At 52.6% G+C, this 20,868-nt stretch overlaps 2 protein-coding genes across 4 annotated transcripts in view; one reads left to right on the top strand and one right to left on the bottom strand.

The window, feature by feature from the left end:
• The window catches only part of LOC142567125 (uncharacterized), a 125,499-nt gene that overhangs the window by 17,793 nt on the left and 86,838 nt on the right, over positions 1-20,868 (bottom strand). The window lies entirely within an intron of this gene.
• LOC142567151 (uncharacterized) overlaps positions 3,481-20,868 on the top strand; it is a 399,588-nt gene continuing 382,200 nt past the window's right edge. The window contains exon 1 of one of the 2 annotated variants that reach the window (XR_012825178.1): positions 3,481-3,767. Coding sequence is in view for 1 of the 2 variants with exons in the window: in XM_075677821.1 (XP_075533936.1) it covers positions 3,753-3,767 (15 nt within the window). In the remaining variant the exon portion in view is untranslated. The remainder of the gene's footprint in view (positions 3,768-20,868) is intronic. The other variant, XM_075677821.1, reaches the window with a different exon arrangement.

Below are 20,868 nucleotides of genomic sequence, written 5' to 3'. Positions count from 1 at the left end.
CACTGTTGGTTGCTTTATGATGCCTCGTACAGAGAATTTCTTCCGGCTTCCAGGTGCATGTGCACTCCCGTCACCAGAAGGCAAGACAAGTTATGAGCCCAAGGCATGTGTAGGTTTCCCTCAGGCAAGGAAGAGTGCCCCCATTTTTTTATACAGGAAGAGAATTCGGGTAAATATAGTCATCACTTCGGTGAATTTAAATATCGATGACGCGCAGCGGTTGTCAGCGCGAACTCGCCCACTGTTTGGCACTGGCACAGCATGCTGGGCGGCCGCGTCTTTTGCTGTTGACGCAAGCAGCGATGGCAACTTTCCCGGGCCTCCAGAAGCAAGGAGCCTTTGACCGAGAAAAAGAAATCACGGGGTAACGCGTTTAATAATCGCGCGCAGCTTGGTGGCGATCCATTCAACCACGCAACAATGAGTGAGCCCGGCATCTGCGACAGTGAGTGGCCTATTTAGTCCCGCTAATTGGACGCATTTAGGCGCGTGGTAACCCAGAGAGAAGAGGCCTCGTGACCACCGCATTGTGCCGTTCCGCCGTTGCTGGGGTGGCCTTCTGCGACGACGGGCCGCTCGCGTGCACTGCACCCGGTCGCCGAAAGAAAGGGGTGGGGGTTCACCGCAGCGCGCTCGGTAATTGTTTTAGACTCGCGTTCGGCCTCCGGGCGCCTTTCGCCTCGCGCACCTCACGAATTGACAAACAGCATCGGTTCTCTGACCTTGGTCGCGAACAAAGCCTCGGTCGCAGTCCTCATTACGCTTCGTTTGAGAAGCACGCGCGCCGTCTGGAACCGTGCTACCGCGATCACGAACGCCGAAGATGCGCTGCCAGAGAAGTGGGTCCCGGAGAGGCTCCCATTGCGACGCCGCTTTGTTGACCTTTTACGCTACACGATGGCGTGACGCTTTCCCTTCGTGAAAGTCCGCAGGGCGAACTTGTCCATGCGGCAGCCAATCGCGGTAAACGACTGGGCGAAATGCGACGCCGATCCGAGTGCAGGAAAACGCGCATCATCCCTGCGACGCACAAGACGTGGAGCGCGGCAGAGCAGAAAGCGCCGTTCCAGAAATCGCTCGGCGGCGGGCGAGACCCCCTCCCCGCACGAAGGAGAGCAGCGCCGTGACCTTGGTCGCCGCCGCCGAACGATGTAAATACGCATTTCTCGGAGTCGAGAAACCATATCACGAAAACTTTCACTCTTGATGGCCCAAGGTCCCGGACGCTTTCCAACTCTTCCAGTTTAAGCCGGCCTCTTACCTGGCCGGCTCGCGTTTCTGTTCCTCTCTTTGGTCGTTTTTCTTTGCTCCCCTCTCGGTCGGCGGGTTTTGTTCTCTTTTCCTCGTGCTCATCGATTTGAGGAAGGTTCCAGTCGACGAGCTTTGAAAGCTGTTCCCAGGTGCTGCTTCGCTGGACGCGAGCCAAGGCCCGTGCGGGCACGCCCAGCGTCTCCCCTCGCCCAGCCACATCGTCGCGGTGCGTGTCTGTCGCCGGACGTCTGCGGTGCGGCCGCGCACTGCCCCCCCCCCCCCCCCCCCCCACGGCAGAAATGGGTAACGATGCGGCAACCTCGCACCGTTACGCAGATATTTCATTGACAGGGTACCTCGTAACCACACCGGATGACTTACATTTATATGCAAATATTCTGGACGGCAACGATGGTTTAAACGTGAAGAACAGTGGGATTGGAAATCTCCTTCGTCAGTTAAGGGGAGAGCTAAAATTGCGTTACAATACTCGCCACGGCGGGCGGAACAATCGACGTCTGTGGCGCAACTGGCCTACTCGTTAATATCGCTATTCCTGCCAAATCTCAACGCTTACGCTGAAATTACCGAGGTGTTCACTCTCCACGAAGCGACAGGGGCTTAATTCATCTCGGTTTACCCTGGCATCCGAAAGACACTCGCTCATAGACGCACGTGCGTTGTCCTTGATTTGCGCACGTTTCTAAGAGGCGCGTTCAATACATTGCATGCGCAACTGGGCAGTCGCAGGTTTAGCTCTGGCGCTTTGGAGTACGACGCTCAGGGTCATCGTTGCGGGGACGCGGCACAGCCACAATTTTACGGGTGAGAAGAGCCGCGCATGCACGAACTAGACTCTTCACGCGTCAAACACGAGCGATTTTGTCGCAATGCGTAGTTTCAGCATCGTTTAAAGCTGCAGTTTGCGCACATTGCGAACAAAGCATTCACGACAGCGCATAGAGAAAACCGCAATTCGTTTAAGTTACGCTCAATAAGCAAAACAATGGCGAGGCGCTGGGAGGCAACAAAGACCTCGGGGAGCGCTTCTCGCGATGTTAACAGCGCAGAATATCGGGCGAGCGAAAGGCCGCGGCGATGATTGCGACCGAGCCATTGAAGCCACGTACTACACAGCCACGGCGGCGGTCAGCATTGCAGGCTCTTGCGAGAGAGCCGCTGGGAAGCGTGAAAACAAACTACGTACGCGCACGAGCGCCGGGGCTGGTACCGCACGCACCCGAGTTCTTGCAGCGAGGGATTGCTTTGCCCCGGCGGGTCAGCTCGCAGGAAGCCCTTATAAACCGGTCCACCACGCGCGCCTCGAAAAGCTGAGGCAATGCCGACGCACCGCACGCGTACTTGCTTAGTCACAGCATACAGCGTCAAAGTGGAGGGGGGCAACGGCGTCACCGATTTGCGCCATATTAGTTGGGTTGCCATTCCGGGGCCGCACCTGTCTCGCCGCCCTCCACCAGTAACGCTTTGGTCACCGCTGCTGGACGACGGCGAAGCGCAATTCAACAAACTGCGCAGACAGGATATGAATACAAGGCATCTCCACGTCCTCGTGCATAAATTCGATCTCACGTATTACTTCATTTAAGAAAAAAAAAATTGAATGTCGTTCGCGACAAACCCCGCCCGTTTTCCACCTCACTATCGCCGAGTGCAGCGAATGAAAGTAAATCGCACGGAGAAAGTGGAGGCGGAAGCTACACGGCGCTGGAATTTCTCGCCGCGCCCGCACACATGCCCTCGCGTTGCGACGCGCTCCTCGAGACAGAAGCGCGCACGCACACACTGCTGCCGACCGCAGTGGCGTGTAGGCAGCGCGCGCGAAGCCGATAACCGCCGCCGACGGGCTACGTGACCAACATTCTAGAGTGGCCTGTCGTCGCGCGCGCGGATTTGTCGCCGCCTGTAAACAAGCTGGTTCACTCAGAAACCAGGCGCTGTACTGCGGGCGCTGCTCGACGGCGATGGTCATCGGGCTGTGACTCAAGTCCCCTTTGAGTCACGGAAAAGAAAGAAATCGAGCTCCTCAACGGTTTTTCTTTCGGCAGTGATTTGGTTGCCTGGCCGTCGTCATGAGCGGTTGCGGCGCTTTTTCGCCTCTTGCGCACGCGAACAGCAGGTGAACCGGAAAGCCCAATTGCGCGCCCACCGGCGGAACAGTTTCTGAGCGGCGATGACATCAGGGATGTGCCTTCGGGGAAAGTGGTTCGCTCTCTCCTGAGTCACGCTCTTGGGCGGCGAGGGGGAAAGTGCGGCTCCGTGTGAAATCCGCGCCGGTCGGCTCGCGGTCCGTTCGAGGAAGGAGCCCAGCGGCCTTGGCTGCCGAGGAACCGGCGCATCCGACGAGCGGGACGCGCCTGCGTAACGGGGAGGCCGCCAGGCAGCGCTCGGCGCAGGCCGACGGCGGGAAACGGTGCTGTAGCGCTTGATGGGGCAGCCCCGGGTCAGTACGCGGGGCTCAATGATGGCAAAGTCGCTGGATCATGTTGAAGTACAAGGTAAGCCACAACTCGTGAAGAAGGGTAGTCGACGGTTGATTACAGTCGAATCGGGACCGAGGCAGCGCTGGACTCAAAGTGAGGCACCGTTTCTGCCCTTTGAGAACAGCAAGTTAGAACACGAGTGGCAGGAATAATAACCTAGCAGTCAGATGTCCACAACAAAATATCACCTCCTTCAGCACTTCCATATCTGCCAACAGTGTAGAATAAGCAAGAGAGAAGGTAAGCACGACAAAGCTTTACTGGCTCAAGGCTCCATCAACCCAGACCCGGTAGTGAGAGCGTTGAAAGGCCTCGTGTTTGCCAGGGACCAAATTAATAAAGGAAACTGACATCTCAGGTCACTTTCGTCAGCGAGTTGACTAACCTGCCGACAGAATCACGTTGAATGCGTGTTGAAAAAGCTCCCGAAAAGGAAGCACCCGCCGTAAGTGGTGACGGCAAAGTTGGCTGTTTCAGACGCGACGGCTCAAAAGCATCGCGACCGTTGTGAGAAGAGCTGCACTTACAGTGGATGCCTAATTTTTCAGTAGACGCTACGCGATAAGGAGCGCCAATAGTTGCATAACACCGCCACCCTTTTTCTTCTTCCTTTATTCGCTCTATCTAGCAAACGACAAAGCGCCGCCGATCTTCCACACAGCAACGGCGTTCAGTAAAGGCTCACTCACACTAGGCCGACCCGACACCGATTTCGGTCTGTCGACTGTCGGCGACAGCGTTTTTTTCCTTCGTGTCGGCGCCTCTGCCAACGCCGAACAATATGCCGACGGTTGGCGAAGAACTTGGCGTCGATACAGTGTGACAGAGGTGCCGACACGAAGGAAAAAACGCTGTCGCCGACAGTCGGCAGACCGAAATCGGTGTCGGGTCGGCCTAGTGTGAGTGAGCCTTGAAGCGATCAGATAAGACTCGTTCTAGCGTACACACGGGGCACGACCCGGTTCAGAGATTGTCGAATAGCGGAGCTAGTCTTGCTCTTTCCGCTATTCGGCGCCGGCAACGCTCTGATCCATCGGCTGTATCCTAGGCTGTGTGCCGCATGGACCCCCGACAAACAGTGGGGTCGGGAGAAAGGGTTCCGGACGATGTTTAAGAGAATGAAAAAAAAAGGATTATATTCAAGAAAAGGTAAATCGTTGGGTTTTACAATACGGCTCCAACTATTGGTGCATATATGGTAGCGTCTTTGCATGCCCAAGTCTCTCACTGTTTCCGAGCGTCCCCCTCTCTGAAGGACCGCCGGGCACAACACCCGTGAGCAAAAGTATACGAACCACAGGGCCGCCGAGGAAACAGAATTTCTTCGTAATTAACACACAAACGGAAACTGACGAGTGCACTATACAATTCGTAATGCGAAGTTTGGACTGCAGTCTTTAATTTCAAATTGCATTCACAGACAGAGCAGACAATCAATTTTATCGCGCAATCCCTGGTCCGTATAATTTTGCTAACGGGTGTACACTGACGCATCAATATCAAAGGGAACAAGAAATGACACCCTAGGGTGCGATCAGGGATCGTTGTTCGGAGCGCGCGATCGGCTATAGGCCGCGCCGACTTCCACCCTCCAATCGCGCCCCTGCTCCTGTATACGTTCTTAGTAGTGCACTAAACAAGAAAAATCTACGGTCTTCCATAATGTAAGGACTTGCGTATCTGTATTCGAGAGGCCACTAATGTTAAACATTTACAGCCTCTCAACGGCAGTCTACGTCACCGGCAGCATAGGCATCCGGGAGCCGGAGTTCATAAGCCCATCCAGTCAGACGCCAGGAAGAAAAAAATATGCCGCGTCATTGGCGTTTGCTTCAATGCACAAATTCCCGCTCGGTGCTCTTCAATATGCGCATATCGGCGGGCAGAAAGCGCGAGTAACGCGTGCGCAATCTTCACCGATGCAGAACCAATGACAGTCTACATTAAAAAAAAAAAAAATTGAGGCGAACTCTCAGCTCTTCGGCAGCGCCTCGTAACGCAGAAAACTTCCTCCAAGCGTCGGACAGAAGTCCGCCCTAAAACCAGGCGACGAGTTTTCAGAGAAAGTCGCCCTATTACCACCAAAGGTATCATCGGCAAGACTTTTTTCCGGCTTCGGCGTCGATCCTCGAGACATCTCTTAATTTCTACCCTTGTACGTACAGCTGCCGCCACTGCCATTTATTTAGTACTATTTCGTGTTTTGTAATTGGGTTTGGTATTAATTTTTGGCACCTATTTCCACCTTTCAAAGTGAACTGAAAGCGAAGCAGCTTATCTCGGCGATCATTCGCGGGCTGAAAGCCATCATTTCGTTTCTTATTATGAATTGTCACAGCCGTACGACACAAGAACAAAAAAAATTAAGCTACGTCTATCCCGTCTTGCGCAAAAAAGGACTCGGAACAGGGGAGCTCCGGACGTTCAGCACCTGACCCGCTTGCGACGTTCGAACGTCTTTGCATGCGTGCCAAAAAGACGTCTTCGAAATGTGCGGACTCCGGCTGCAGCAGCGGGCTCGCCTAGCAAGCTTCAGCTACATGCATGAAAGAAGCGGTTCGCAGTGGGTCGCAGCTTACCTCGTTACGAGACAAGTGAAACGCGAACGGCGATGCCTGCGTTTTAGATTGTATGTATCTGTCGCAAATTCAGTCAACTTTCGTTAGCGCGCACCACTTTCTATAATTCGCTTTAGCGTTTGACTCGGCACATTAGAATCGCTATAAAGGGCAACCAGGATGACGGCGCTGGGCCAATTTACCGTCGGTGGCTGTCAGCAGCTCTATAGATAGGGGTGATTTTTTTTTGGCTACTCGGTGAGAGTTTGAAGCGGCACGCGAGTGACTGAGGCGGACAAGCACAGCGGTGCACGAATCTTCCGAGAGTTTTAGCTGAAGAGATGCGAGCCCAAAGGTGCAGTTATATATGGCGGTTATAAAGAGAAGCCCTCACTTTTCTCGCGCGCTAAAGTCAAGCTAGCGTGCTATGTTAAAGCGTACGTGTTTTCCGCGACGGCGGCAGTCCAGCTACGCTGTACACACGAAGAGCACGTGGGTCGGCATGCTACCCAGAATTTTTGCGAAGAGTTCTTTGGGCGTCCACCGCGGCAGTTGATATATAAGGACGTGGTGCAACGATAGTTGCTCAAGTACGGTAGACAGCGCACAACGAAGAACTAGAATATATACTATAGGGGGGCAGGGGCTGTTTTCGCCCTTTGTCCGTTGTCTGTCATGCGGATCATATGTAAATACGTACGTAAGTGTAGCTTCCTCTCCGCAGCATTTCCGTATTTCTCTTCGGCGTCGCGCTTTTCGGATACGGTGTGGCTCCCACCGCCGAGGAAGATAGATGCGCAGAGTCTCAATCGCGCAGTTCATTGGGCGCACTGTATACCCTCCGACGCGGCGGCGACACAATGCGCCCAACAGAACGTGCCCTTCTTACTCCGCTCGCCTCCACTATTCGGAACTTTCAACGCGCTTTGCCTCCCGTTCCTGTATTTACCAAGCTCCGAGGGAGAGGATCACTAGTAATATGCCCTTTTTGAGACAAAATGGCAGCTTCGTCAACACTTGAATGTGCGAGCTTTGTAAAACACTGCTGTAGATTACAATGTTTACTAAATGTGCACATGATTGCGCGCTATCTCGTGCGCACCATCTTGCAGAGATAAACTCAATATTTACATTGTGTCGCTCTATATTGTTCCCTTCTACCGCTTCTACTTCTGCGTCACCAATATTCTAAACGCGTTTGTATTACGTATGCGGTCGAGCTAGTTGGGTAGTCCGCCAAGTTTAGCGTGAAAGAAGAAAAGATACAATGGACGTGTAACTTAGTACTTATCTCGTGTTTTTTTTTTTTTTTTTCGTGCTAAATGTAGCTGCTATGCTGGTTCTCTCTCTCTCCTCAACCTTCACAGAGCGCAGGGTCAAGTGAACCTGTTTAAAATTTTAAAGCTTGCTATCATACCAAAACGTCACTTTAGTAAGGTTAAAATAAACTGTAGTGTTGAACGTGCGCGCTGACGAGGTTCTTTCGTTACGCCACTCGACTCAGTCGCTGTTCTAATGCTGCTAGTCTGGCGCTAACGTCGACAACAGCGCGCGGGCCGCCAACAACCGTAGCGATGTACGGTTTTGCCTAGTCTGACCGAGCCCCGAGACCGGCACCAACATAGAGCGACGGGGAGGGACTTTAAACGTCGACCGTTGCTTCCGGATGCTCGAAATTGAAAACGGGGGCAAATCGCTGCGCGCGCGCGCGCGCCTTACCTGTAGTCGAACCAGACGAGCCGCGCAGAAGGCGTAAGCGCGCGACAAGCTTCACTTTCTCCGTCGGCAGTGTGTGTACACGCCTCTGCCGCCCTGCTCTCTTTGGGCATGCCGATCACGCGCCGGCGGCGCCATGAATGAGCGACGCATCCGAGATCGCTATCGCATCGGCCTTCTCGGCGGCGCTTCTCGCCCCTCGTTGGCCGCGTCGAGGTGACCTCCGCTGCCCACGCCACATTGCGGGGAACAAAGCAGGGAGGAGAACCCCGTGGGCGCTGCCGATTGTGGGCCGCGCGCCGGAATGCGTCCGCTGCTGCGTTCGGCATCCTGGCGAAGCGTGGGCCGCCAAGACAAAACGGCCGCCGCACGCCGCCAAGGCCACTGCGAGCGAAATTAATCGCGGCTTCTCCACGAGCTTCTTCCCTCATCGCGCGTACCAAATACCGCAGCCCGTGTCTGCGGCATTCTTTTCGGCCCCAAATTTGTGCCTTGCGCGATACGCGCTTTTTCGTAGGAGTGACCGGTGGGACGCAAACGAGCGCGCGTCGCAGTGTTTGCACGCCGCAGTGCTCTCCTCGCTAATTTATTCGTCAGTGCCATTTCGCGTGAGAAGGCAATCCTGCTCGCACGCGCGCACGTGCTTCACGCACGTTTCGCCTCTGGGCGACGAGCACGCGCCAGTGAGGCAACGCAGTAATCGTTGGGTGCTCACTCAAACTTGTGCATGGCGAGAGGATGAGGCCGTCGTTTTCGGCTTTCTCGTTATCGCGGCCTCGATTATTGCAGACCAGTCGCGCGCGCGTCACCGCCATTTCCTACGTTTCCTGTGTGATCGGCACGGTGCAATCTCGGAGGCCCATGCCCCGAGGTATTGGCCGCGAGATCGACCTTGAGGTGGGAGCACCGTCTGTCTGAATGGGCGGCCGGCGGCACGCATTGAAACGTACTATCAACATAATTTCGAAGGCGACGAAGCCGGAAAACAACTTCGATGTGTTGTAGCGCTTACCAGGTGCGTCTCCATTTGTAAGTGTCTTAATTCAGACTCCGAAACATACATACGGCACGAATCTATTCTTCAAAACCCATTCTTGCGCGACTAGACGTCTCGCTTCCTCGTAATTACGTGGAAAAGACGCTCTGATCAGTTATTTTCTGTTCGCGTTTCATATTGTGTTGATGGCAGCGTTTCGCTGTGGCCACTGTTGATGCGTGATGTGTGTGAACGGTTGATGTACTGTCCTCCAAGTCAATTTTTCCCCCACAAAATGCCAGGCAACAGGGACCTCCGCACTCAGCCAAGCAATATATATTTCGGTACGTTGTCAGGTCAGCGCATTCGACTTACGTGCCCTGCCACTGAACACTCCAGTTGCGTCACCTATATAACGCAGCACTTCCGCTAATCTTGCCACTGGCATATACATAAATGCAGTAATATTTAACAACGAAAATAAAGTATACATAAGTTTATGCACGCGCCCTTACTGGTTGGTTGTGCACTTCATTCTGTTTCATTTTTCTTTGTAACGTCATTTCGCTGTGAAATGATGCGGCGCATTGTGGCAATTATGCAAGCTAATGGACGGAACTAAAAGCGACACCGCGTTAGCAAGGTATTCCAAGTTGCTACGCGCGATCTTTAGGGAACGAGCGCAGGCTTCGAAGGCGCTGTCCCGCTTTCCAAAGACAGACTGGATTGTGCGACATTTACGTTCCTCGCCTTTCTTTTTTTCCCCTGTCATTCGCAGCGAACCGCGCACAGACGACGCTCATTTGCGAGGCCAACGGAGACATTCTCGATCAGCCAAGGTTCAGTGGTGCATCGTTAATTGCGCTCGGCAACACGATACGAGACGGTGTGTCGTCGCGCGACAAGCGCGGCAAGACGGCGTCAGTCCTGCGTCGCGACAGGGCACGCGAAAGGAGAACGAGGAAACGCGGCAGAGGCGCCGGCGCAGATTAGGCTGACGGCCCCCTCGAACAGGTTCCGTTTCACGCTGAAGGGGCGTCCGCTTCAGCCGGAAGTCGTCGCAAATGTGAAACAAAGTGTGCAGACGGGCGACAGCGTCCCGCGCTGATGCGTTCTCGTTGGCTCACTTGTCGGCCGAAATTCATTCGCTACGCAAAGGCCATTAATGCTCGATCGGTTCCGATTTTCGTTCAAGAACAGGTAAGACACCACGACTCCTAAATTTCGAGCCGAACCATCTGCTCCCCCTTCGAAAACATTGCAGGCGCACAATGGTATAGCGCAACACAGCACGTTATTATAACCTAACTGCACGTTGATTACGACAGCAGCGACGATCCGCTGGACTGTGCGCTTAGGTGGCATATTCCGACAGGACGCGCAGCTGTGGAACATTCCGACATGACGCGATTCCGACGCGCTATGTCCATAAGAAGGAATGCAGTGCATGCAGTAACCACCATTCGTTGAATTGAATTCTGGGGCTTTAGAGGCGAAAACCGCGATTTGGTTATGAGGCAAGCCGTAGTGGAGGAAGTAACCACTATTCAATGAGAGAATTGTTATCTTAAATAATATCGTACATCCTAACACGTTTCTTGTCAATGCGCGCTTTTAGATTCTGACGTTAACATTGAACTGCGAACACCTCTGCGTTAAGAGGCACAAAGAACGATTATGTTTAATGCCTCTGGCGAAGATAACACGCTTGTAATGACGTCTCTGCGGGGAAAATATCAAAAACGAAACGACAGACCGCGTGCACACGTTTACGTACTGGCTATTCTGTTAGTTTTAGACCGCTGCACAGCAGAGGGAAAACGTGTAGTTAACATATATATGCACGCCTAACCAAAGCAGGGTCCGCTAGGGTTGAGAGAGCACGTACCGTTTCTTTGCACAAGCAGAAAAAGCCGAGCTGAATTAGCACCCGAGTGCGGCCTGGCTTCATGCCGTTTCACCAAAAGCGAGTTGTTTGCGACGTCAAAGACGGCGCAGTGACCTCACGTGCCAACGTGCGGGGCTGCACAAGGCGTGTCTGATCGATAGTCGAGCTACATACAAACCCCGCAACTTCCTTCTCGGATCTGCGAGAGCTTACCGCTGTAGAAAAGTTAAATAACACTGTGCCGCTGCCCGAATAATCCTTCCCTGCCCACCTCTGTGTGCGATGCCAGCGTGGTTACGGAAAAATTGGGCTGGAGCCTACGTAGTAGCATGGGTGGTGCCGCGATTCCGATAGACTCGTGTCCGCAATACCGGAAGGTTGGATGATGCATGGGTGAATATTACGAACGCACCCCTTGGAAATGCTGCAGTGGCTGACGCCACCAAGTTCTTTTTTTACCTTTCTTCTGCGCTTGTTATCGGCCCTTAAAGACTCGTGCTAACAAGCCATCGAACTTTACAGAAATTGTTCGCTATATGCGAACTCATGTCTTTTCATTCTTTGTATCCCCTGCCCTTGCGCCACCAATACTGCGACAGTTTTGTCTGCCGCAGACGCACGGCGCCTTACTGCGGTTGGAGCTCGTACTAACCCAGAACTCCCGAGTGGAACGAGTAGGAAGGAAAACAAGAGGTGAAAGGCAGAGAGGCTAACCCGATTAAGTGTCCGGTTGGGTACTCTGTACAGGGGAACGGGGTAAAGAGCAGAAAAGATAAGAAAACAAGAGAAGATTAAAAAATAACAAAAGGAAAGCAGCAGTTCACACATTCTATAGTTTTTAAATGAGTACTGTTTCCTTTAAAAAGCGCACTAGCGCTTTTAAAGCAGTTCGTGGTGACGTCGGCTGGGACCATGGCAGGGTCCAAGAATTCTGCCTTCCGTAAGGGGACGGTTGTCAGTCCTGTCGAGCGTAATGCTGAGGACTTGTCTTTGTGCACTGAAACTACGGCAATCACACAGAAGATGCGCCATCATCTCTTTGCACCCGCAAACTTCACAATCTGGACTTGTGGTCATTCCCACGTGGTAAGAGTAAGCATCGGTAAAAGCTACTCCAAGCCATACCGACAGATGAGAGTTACCTCCCATCGTAGTAAGCCATGTGGAAGGTAAAGCTTCAGATCAGGATACAGAGAACAAAGGCGCTGGTTTTTAAAGTCTGCCAAATACCATTGGACCAAGGTAAGCTCGCTAGCAAGCGCACGGAGCTTTCCCGCTACGTCTGCTCTGGACAGCGGGATAGCAACGCAATCGGCACTGCTATGTGAAGATCGGGCAGCTGTGTCTGCTTGCTCATTTCCAAAGATGCCACAGTGACTTGGCAACCATTGAAATACGATGTCATGTCCTGTCTCAACCGCCCGATGGTAAACTTCCCGTGTAGTATCCGCGACAAGTCGTTCGTGGGGTCCACGGCGTAATGCAGAGAGCATATCAGCTACTTAGCACATCCGCGATACTAGACAACACGCGGTATACGTTTTGTTTGCGCAAAACAAAAGAAGCACGCTCTATAAAGAAAGTGGCCTGGTCTAGTGTTTTTCTGGCGCCCGTATGAGAAAGCAAAGTCGTTCGGCCTGGCACTTGGGTATGTTCGCGGATAGCGCAGATGCCTGCCATTCCACCACTTCGCGTTCAGCCCATGGAAAACTACGGAGCGCGTACGCTTTGGGCAATCGACCGAAAGGTCCTGCCTTATCTGCCCGAGAGAGGACAGGAGAGGGAGCCGGCGCCATTCGGGACGCTCTGAGGTCCCACAAAGGGAAGGCCGTTCTTTCGGGTTCCCCCAAAGGTCCAATTAGGGGACGGAAACTCCCACGCCTTGGCGTTTCTATGGGTTCAAAGCAATTACCGCTACTACTTTCGAGAACCGAAGGCGACGACAGAGGGTCGACCCTGTACAGCAACGGATGACCCGCGGGCTATGCACGCGGTTGGTTGGGGGCAACGAGGACAACCCACGCGCTCCCCTGCGCTCGGGGTGACGGGCAGAAGACTACAGATGTCAAGGACCCTGCTCCCGGCTTTCTCAGAAGCTCGGAAACAATGCCAGCGTCTCCGGAAAAGATCGTTGCACGACACGGCGCAAAACACAAAACCTGCCAAAACTTTCTCGAGCACGTTTTGAGCGGTGTCGCAAAGAACAACTATCGAAATGGCACCCCCGCCTCATACAACCCTCGCCCAGAGGCACCTATTTCCCCACCGTCATCTCCTCACAATGAACTTTTTTTTTTCAACAGTGAAAGTTTCTGCCTCCTTTACTCTGCACTGCGCTGTGGGCACGGGAGAGCGCGCCGCTCCCTGAAACGAGCCAATATCCTCGTCAAACAGCGTCCTTTCAGTACTGGCGTCCCCTGCCAGGACACAATGCCTCAACCTTGCATTCCCAAAGTGATCTGAACACCATGGCGAGGTCACTGCTAGGTCACTTCTTCCGCGCCTTTGTACAGGCGAACTAGTGTCCTAGGTAGACTCTTTAGGCAGGCGCTTCAAGCGGGAGCTCTCGGCGCCTGCATGCAGTGATAGCCCTTGTACTCAAAGAGAGAAGAAAAAAAAGATGCGAAAGGCGGAGAGGTCAACGGGAAGACAAACATCCAGTTCGCTACACTGCGCTGGAGAAGGGGTGCCAATCAAAGCCTCTGAAAGTGCCACACTCGAAGTGCACACGGGCGACGTTCGGGGCTTCACCGATTCATCGTCTTAAGCACTTCTGTTTTACCGGAACGCCCTACAGAAAAATCACGAGGTCCGCTGGTCGGCAGCAAGGAGGCACAGCGCAGTCCGTCGAAGCAACTCCAACGTCGCCAGAATTCGTCAGGCACCCCGCATCGCACATGCCATTTAATCATAAACATGTAGCAAACCAACAAACAATCCCGAATTCCAGAGCTTGCTCTGCATGGACAGTGCCGAAATGCCGTCACTCACCACCTTTTGCGGGAATTGTAGCGCTGTGCGCAAAACTGCACAGCCATGACAGCCCTAAAAGTGAAAAAAAAAAAAAAATGGAGCGTTGTTGCGTTATTCCAGAGCAGGTCGAACAAAGAAAAAGGAACGAAATAAAAAAAAAAAAACCCTCTATGCTCATTTCACTCGGAGCATAGGTTGCCGTGCCCCGCAGCAGGGAAAAAAAGAAAAAACTGCCACACAGGCGTCGGCGCGACTCGTTGGCTTCGTCCTCCCGCTCGTTGGCCGAGATGGTCGGCGACCAAAAAAAATAAAAATAAAAATAAAATAAAAGCTAGAAAACGATGAGAAAGATCGCTTTTACCGCAGAGAAAGGCCCACAGTGGGAACCGGGTCGCGCGCAAGAGGCCGAAAGTGAAACACTGGTCTCCGAGCACGACACACAAAAGGGCGTATCGCGTCTGCTTTTGATGCGCGCCCCTTTTGAAAGAAAAGGGTCGTGAGGGTCGAAAGGACCTGCGGCCAACGTCGGGTGTGCAGGGGTCACTCCTCGAGATTCGTGGAGAAAGTAGGAATGGTGGGCCGGTCGACGCGTCTCGGGGATCTCTCGCGCGTGCAGGGCGAGAAAGAAGACGAGCGTACGGAGTTGACGCGTCGCTGCACTGCGAAGGTGCATATGCGCAATGCATGGTGAAGGAAACGTCACGCCATAGTGTGGTCCGCTCGTCGAGGGGGCCTCTTGACAGTATGTGAGCACTTGACACATTCCCGAAAGCGTTCGGAGCCGCGGCAGAGCCAACCTCGGCAACAAGGTGTCGGCGCCGGTGGCCGCCGCACGCCCCATTAGGGCGTCCCTCGCGGTTCTTATCGCCGCGGTGCCGGTGAAATTAATGGCCCGCCCAAGGGTGGCACGCGTTCCGCCGCGGCACAGGCGGTCGGGCAGAGGCCGAAAACGGCGCACGGTGCGCTTCGCGAGCCATCGAACACCCGTCTATGCTGCGCACCGGGACTGTCGGGGAGCGCTGAAAAAAAGTGCACCGACACTAAGTCCGTACGCTCGATTTTACAGGACGCAACGGCTTCTCGATTGGAGAGAGAGAGAGAGAGAGAATAATATAGGAAGGCAGGGATGTTAACCAGTCAATAGTCTGGTTGGCTACCCTACGCTGGGGGAAGGGAGAAGGGGGAGCGAGAGAAGAGAGAGAGAAGGTGCAGATACGTGCACGGACAGCACTTAGTTAAAGACGCTCGCGCAAACCAGAAGTCCTGAGAAAGCATAAAAGTGCCTTCACTGCCTTCTGAGCCGATGATCGGTCGGGACGGTGCTCTAGTAACGTCTGTTCACTCAGAGGATGATCATCTAATTTCCTCAATGTGTTGGAGAAAGATTGTCTTTGTGCTTGAAATTGAGGACAATGACACAATAAGTGTTCAATGTTCTCTTCGCATCCGCAAACATCACATGCAGGACTATCAGTCATTCCAATTAGTGCTGAGTAGGCATTCGTGAAGGCAACTCCAAGCCATAACAGACACACAAGAGACGCTTCACGTCGGTGTAGACCGGCTGGAGGTCTGAGTTGAAGTGACGGGTTTAGTCTGTGCAGTCTTGTGCGCCTTGTATGTGCGGTGTTCCACTCTGCTAAGGAGATCGTGCGTGCTAAAATGCCAATTTGTCTCGCGGCATCGGTCCTTTGGAGAAGAATGGGGACGCAGCGGTCTTCTTGGTTTGATGTCCGAGCTGCCTTATCGGCGTCATCATTTCCTATGATACCGCAATGACCTGGTATCCACTGGAAAGAGATATCATGGCCTTTTTCTCTTAAGTGATGGACAAGCTCCACGATTTCGCACGTGAGCTGATCGTGAGCTGCATGTCGGAGAAATGACTGCACACATTGCAAGGCCGGCCTTGAATCTCAGAAGACTGCCGATTTTCTAGTACTGTCAGCATTTATCACATGAAGCGCGTCGCGGAGAGCCGCGAGCTCTGCAGCTGTAGACGTAGTGACATGGGAAGTCTTGAACCGCTGGGTTATTCTCATTGTTGGTATAACTACAGCGCCACCGGAACTGGTTGATGTAGTTGATGCATCAGTGTAGACGTGTGTGCAGTCGCTGTATTTCTCGTACACGAGAAGTAAAGTTAGTTGCTTGAGCGCTGATGATGGCAAGTCCGAATTTTTCTGAAGTCCTGGGAGTGTAAGGTTCTCGATTAGAGAAAAACAAATCGGTATATTTGCGAAAAGTGGTCGAGGACGGGGTGTTAAGTAGTTTGCTTTAAGGCGCTCTCGAATTATTCACCTCATCTATAATGCGAAATGAGAAGAAAAAGGAACGTGAAGTCAGTTGACTTGCGGGAATCGGCTCAAGTGCTGAATGAAACCGAAGAACGTGTAACGGCGTAACCACTGCACCGTTTACGACGGATGCCCGTTTACCTTTCACAACTCTCCTGCAAAGAAAATGGCATGAAGTGAATGCAGGTTTCCGTGCACTGCTAAGGATTTCTGTTTATGCTAAGGAATGTAAGCAACAGCCTTACTAATTGGAGCTTATAGGCATTCGCGTACGTGCCTGCTTACCCACGCGTCATCTTTGACACCATACTTTTTCGTTTCTTTGTCATCCTGCAGTACGCTTTTCGGACAGCGTGTTCGCTGCACCTAATGAAAGCGCGTCGCGTGCAGGAAACGCAGCTGCTTTTCTTTTTAATGTTGTGTGTGTGTGTGTGTAGGCTTCACGCATGCGCGAACCTGCCATCGTTGCACATAACCGGCGTGGGTCCATCACCCGTATTTCTTCTTGCAGTGTGAAAGCTGCGAATATCTCTGGCTGAGGCTGTAACACGGGGCACACAACGTGGCGACGCCGATGGTCGCCCGATGAAATTGATTCTCGCGCTGCACGTGCCATCTGCTCGGAGCGCGCGCGCGCGCAGGGTAATGGAATATGGAAATGGACGTTTCGGCGGGCTGCCCGTCGAGAGGCGGGACCGAAGCGAGCAGGAAGAAGCCGCGCGCCGGCTTCGCTTTCACCCCGAACACTGTGACCTATGGCGGGCACGCAGGAACGCGACCGCAGCAAGCCGAACCAGGCCGCTCTTTTAATGATTGGACCTAGATTTTTGAGCAGCTCGCCGCGAGTTGCGCGCGCCGTAAGCACCGCGCGTCGCCGTGGATGCACCTTGGCGAATCGGGAGGGACCGAGCGGCGTGAAGCAGCGCCCCCTGTGCGCACACGGCGGGGTCGCCCGGGAGACGCGACCTCGATCCTGGGCGCCGGTGCGCGGTGCCGTGGCTCGAATCGCGCTGAACAGGCGCGCCTGCACATCTCTATTCCTCGCAGAGGTGTCGCCACACAGTGTCGAAGCTCCGCTTACAGTGGTCAGTTTTGAAAGATGAAGACGTGTGGTGGCACCGACTACCAAGCGATTTCTTGCCTTCTCAGCGCACCCGAAGGCCTGAATCGCCGTAGAAGCAATACGCTTGCGTGCGTATGTGTAGCTCTGCAGTCACAGTATGGTAAGATGTAAAGAAGTGACAGTTCGTGCTAATGTAACTGCGCGAGGACTGTCTCGCGTGCACATGCGTGACAGGTCTTCATGCGGTTCGTGGTGAAGCCCGTCGGAAACTGTCCAGTGCGGGAGCTTCCATTCAAACCGCAGTGAGTGGCGAACAAAAACAGCCGTACTTTTGCCCCTAAGAGCGAAGCACTGATAGCGATAGCAAATCATTACCCAGCTGCGCGAGAGTGAGGTTCATAGTTTTATCGGCCATATAAATTGCAGTAAACATTCGTTAATTAAATTGACAAGCGTGATGTCACGCGTGCGCAGGCAAACAAACATGTCACTCGATTACCGCAAACACTCGCTGTCACAGCGCCGGCGTGACGAAGAGCGCCAATAGGGTGGGGGGATGAACGCTTTCGTTACCTCTCGCTTCAAAGCGTCTCCGAAACGAGATTACGCCCCCCGACACCAGGCGCCCGGGAAGACAGCGCACATGCAGCTACCAGCCACCTAGGCTGGCACAATCTTTACACTCGCCGGAGATTACCTCCATGATAGGGCGGGGCGGCGTACGCGCTCGCCCCCCCCCTCCCCCCATGACCCTGTCTTTCTCTCCTCTTGAAGCCGGTGGGCGTGGTGTCCCGTTTAGTAGAAAATTGCTAGCTCGCTTCTGTTTCTTTCGTGTGGTATTTATACACGTTCAAATAATAATAATAATAATAATAATAATAATAATAATAATAATAATAATAATAATAATAATAATAATAATAATAATAATAATAATAATAATAAGAAGAAGAAGAAGAAGAAGAAGAAGAAGAAGAAGAAGAAGAAGAAGAAGAAGAAGAAGAAGAAGAAGAAGAAGAAACAAACGATGGACATTCTGCCAAAGCTCTTGCTCACTCGGAAACTATATATGCTCACTTGCCAGAATCGTTACACGTTCTCGCGAAGTTGGCAAAGGTGAAGAGCAAGTAGGCATTCTGAATAACTCGGATAAATTTATGCCGGCTTATTCGATGGTGACTAGACGTCAGTTGCGAATTCCGTGTTTCGCAATAATGCGGCTTTATGTTTGCGACAAGCAATTAGAAATATAGAACGAGAAAAAAAAATTAAGTCAGCGGCAATTTACCGGTAAATCGGAGAGAAATGCGTCAGCATTACGTCGCGCCTATTGGAGCTCCCGAATCCATGGTGTAAACCGTATTCACCATACTTGGGAAGTGTTGTTCAGGAGCGCGCTCGACACATCCTGCCTATTCGAACACACACACACACACACACACACACACACACACACACACACACACACACACACACACACACACACACACACACACACACACACACACACACACACACACACACACACACACACACACACACTTTTTTTCCACTTTGACACTCGTGTAATGCTAACGCGTTCAAAAAAGTGGGCGCACGCAGTTTGCCGTACTGCAACGAGGCAGCCGTAACCGGGATGTTTATCCTCTTCGCGGGTCTCGAACCAGGAAAGCACGAGCGTACGGGCCGACCCAGCTTTCTCTGTGCGCGTTCTTCGCGCGGCCGCTCCATGGCGAAGCTTTGCCGATCCCTATGCAGAGAGGCCGTGACGCGATCGTTGGTGTAGCGTTTGTTTTAGCCTCGCACCGCCACCTTCCAGTATGAGAACTATGTAACGCTCTTCAGAAGGGGCTGCAATGCTGAGGTTGTTCGTGCCGCTTTACTGCAACAAAAGAGCTTTGCGGCCTGCAGAAAACGCTCTGCAAACGCCTCGATTATCGCGCTCCAAGCATTTAACGGCGTGGCTTGACGCACCCAAGTGCTGTTGTTACAGCTGACTTAAAAGACCCGCGTCTGTCGCGTATTGTACAGGTCGTCGCCTGAATTTTGTTTGACGTACCAAATTACGCGCAGGACTGCTCGCGGCGCTCCTCTTGAAAAGACCCCCACAATGCGCGGCTCTTTCTTGCTGGAAATCGGTGGCAGCATGAACCCTCGCCACTTGACGAAACCGTCGGCTGTCTGCTCCGCAGCTGCGACTTATATGTTCGCAAGGTGGGCGAAGTGCCCATCAACGCAACGGCGGTCAGACACGCTCTAGAGCCGGGCGGGCGCCCCTGTTTTTGATGGCGTTGAGGTCAGGCAAACTAAACAGTTGCCCCACTTTAATGGGAAACAAAAAGGGAAGATTAAGTTAACCTGCATTTTTTTTCTCTTAATGTCAACTAGAATATCGGCAATCCCCGTGGGTTCTCTGATCAACACCGCTCTCTTCCCGTCTGTTAACGTTATGCATAGCATTTCTCGTTCCGTCGCTATTTGCGCGCTCCTTAAGTTGTTCTCGAGTTTCCTTGTTAACCTCGAAGCTTCTGCCACATATGTTGCGAGAGGTAGAATGCAATGATAGTAGACATTTCTTTTCAACGAAAGCGGTAAGCTTCCAGTCAGGATTTGGTAATTCCTGCCGTACGCACTCCAACTCATTTATATTACGTAAATTTACATCTCATGATCAGGGTTCCCTGTGAGTAATTGACCTGTATAAACGTACTCCTGCACAGACTAGGTGCTGACTGGCGTCGATCGGCCCATAACAGCACGAAAACGAGAAAATACTTTGAAGTTAGTGACGTCACACTGACGTTCGGCCATTTCCACCCGCAAGTGACCAAAAGATTTACGGAGAATTAATGAAAAGATATGACATGAACCTGCAGAAAATTACATTGCAGAAAACTAAAGTAATGTTTAACAGTCTCGGTAGAGAAAAGCAGTTTACGATATGTAGCGAGGCACTGGAAGTGGTGAGGGAATACATCTACTCAGGGCAGGTAGTGACCGCGGATCCGGATCATGAGACTGAAATAAGAATGGGATGGGGTGCGTTTGGCAGGCATTCTCAGATCATGAACAGCAGGTTGCCATTATGCCTCAAGAGAAAAGTGTATAACCAGTTGTGTCTTACCAGTATTCACGTACGGGGCAGAAACCTGGAGGCTTACGAAAAGGGTTCTACTTAAATTGAGGACGACACAACGAGTTATGGAAAGAAGGATGATGGGTGTAACGTGAAGGGATAAGAGAAGAGCAGATTGGGGTGAGGGAACAAACGCGAGTTAATGACATCTTAGTTGAAATCAAGAAAAAGAAATGGGGGGGGGGGGGGGGCATGGGCAGGACATGTAATGAGGAGGGAAGATAACCGATGGTCATTAACGGTTACGGACGGGATTCCAAGGGTAGGGAAGCGTAGCAGGGAGCGGCAGAAAGTTAGGTGGGCGGATGAGATTAAGAAGTTTGCAGGGACGACATGGCCACAATTAGTACATGACCGGGGTAGTTCGGAGAAGTATGGGAGAGGCCTTTGCCCTGCAGTGGGCGTAACCAGGCTGACGATGATGATGACATGAACTGGTTCAGTGTTTCTCTTCAGTAGTCCTGCCAGATCCTCACAGGCACACTTGTGCTTAGGTGTCGCGGCTGCCG

Source organism: Dermacentor variabilis, chromosome 1 (genome assembly GCF_050947875.1).
Source record: "Dermacentor variabilis isolate Ectoservices chromosome 1, ASM5094787v1, whole genome shotgun sequence".
Classification (NCBI taxonomy): Eukaryota; Metazoa; Arthropoda; class Arachnida; order Ixodida; family Ixodidae; genus Dermacentor; species Dermacentor variabilis.
This window is presented reverse-complemented; position numbering and strand designations above follow the sequence as displayed.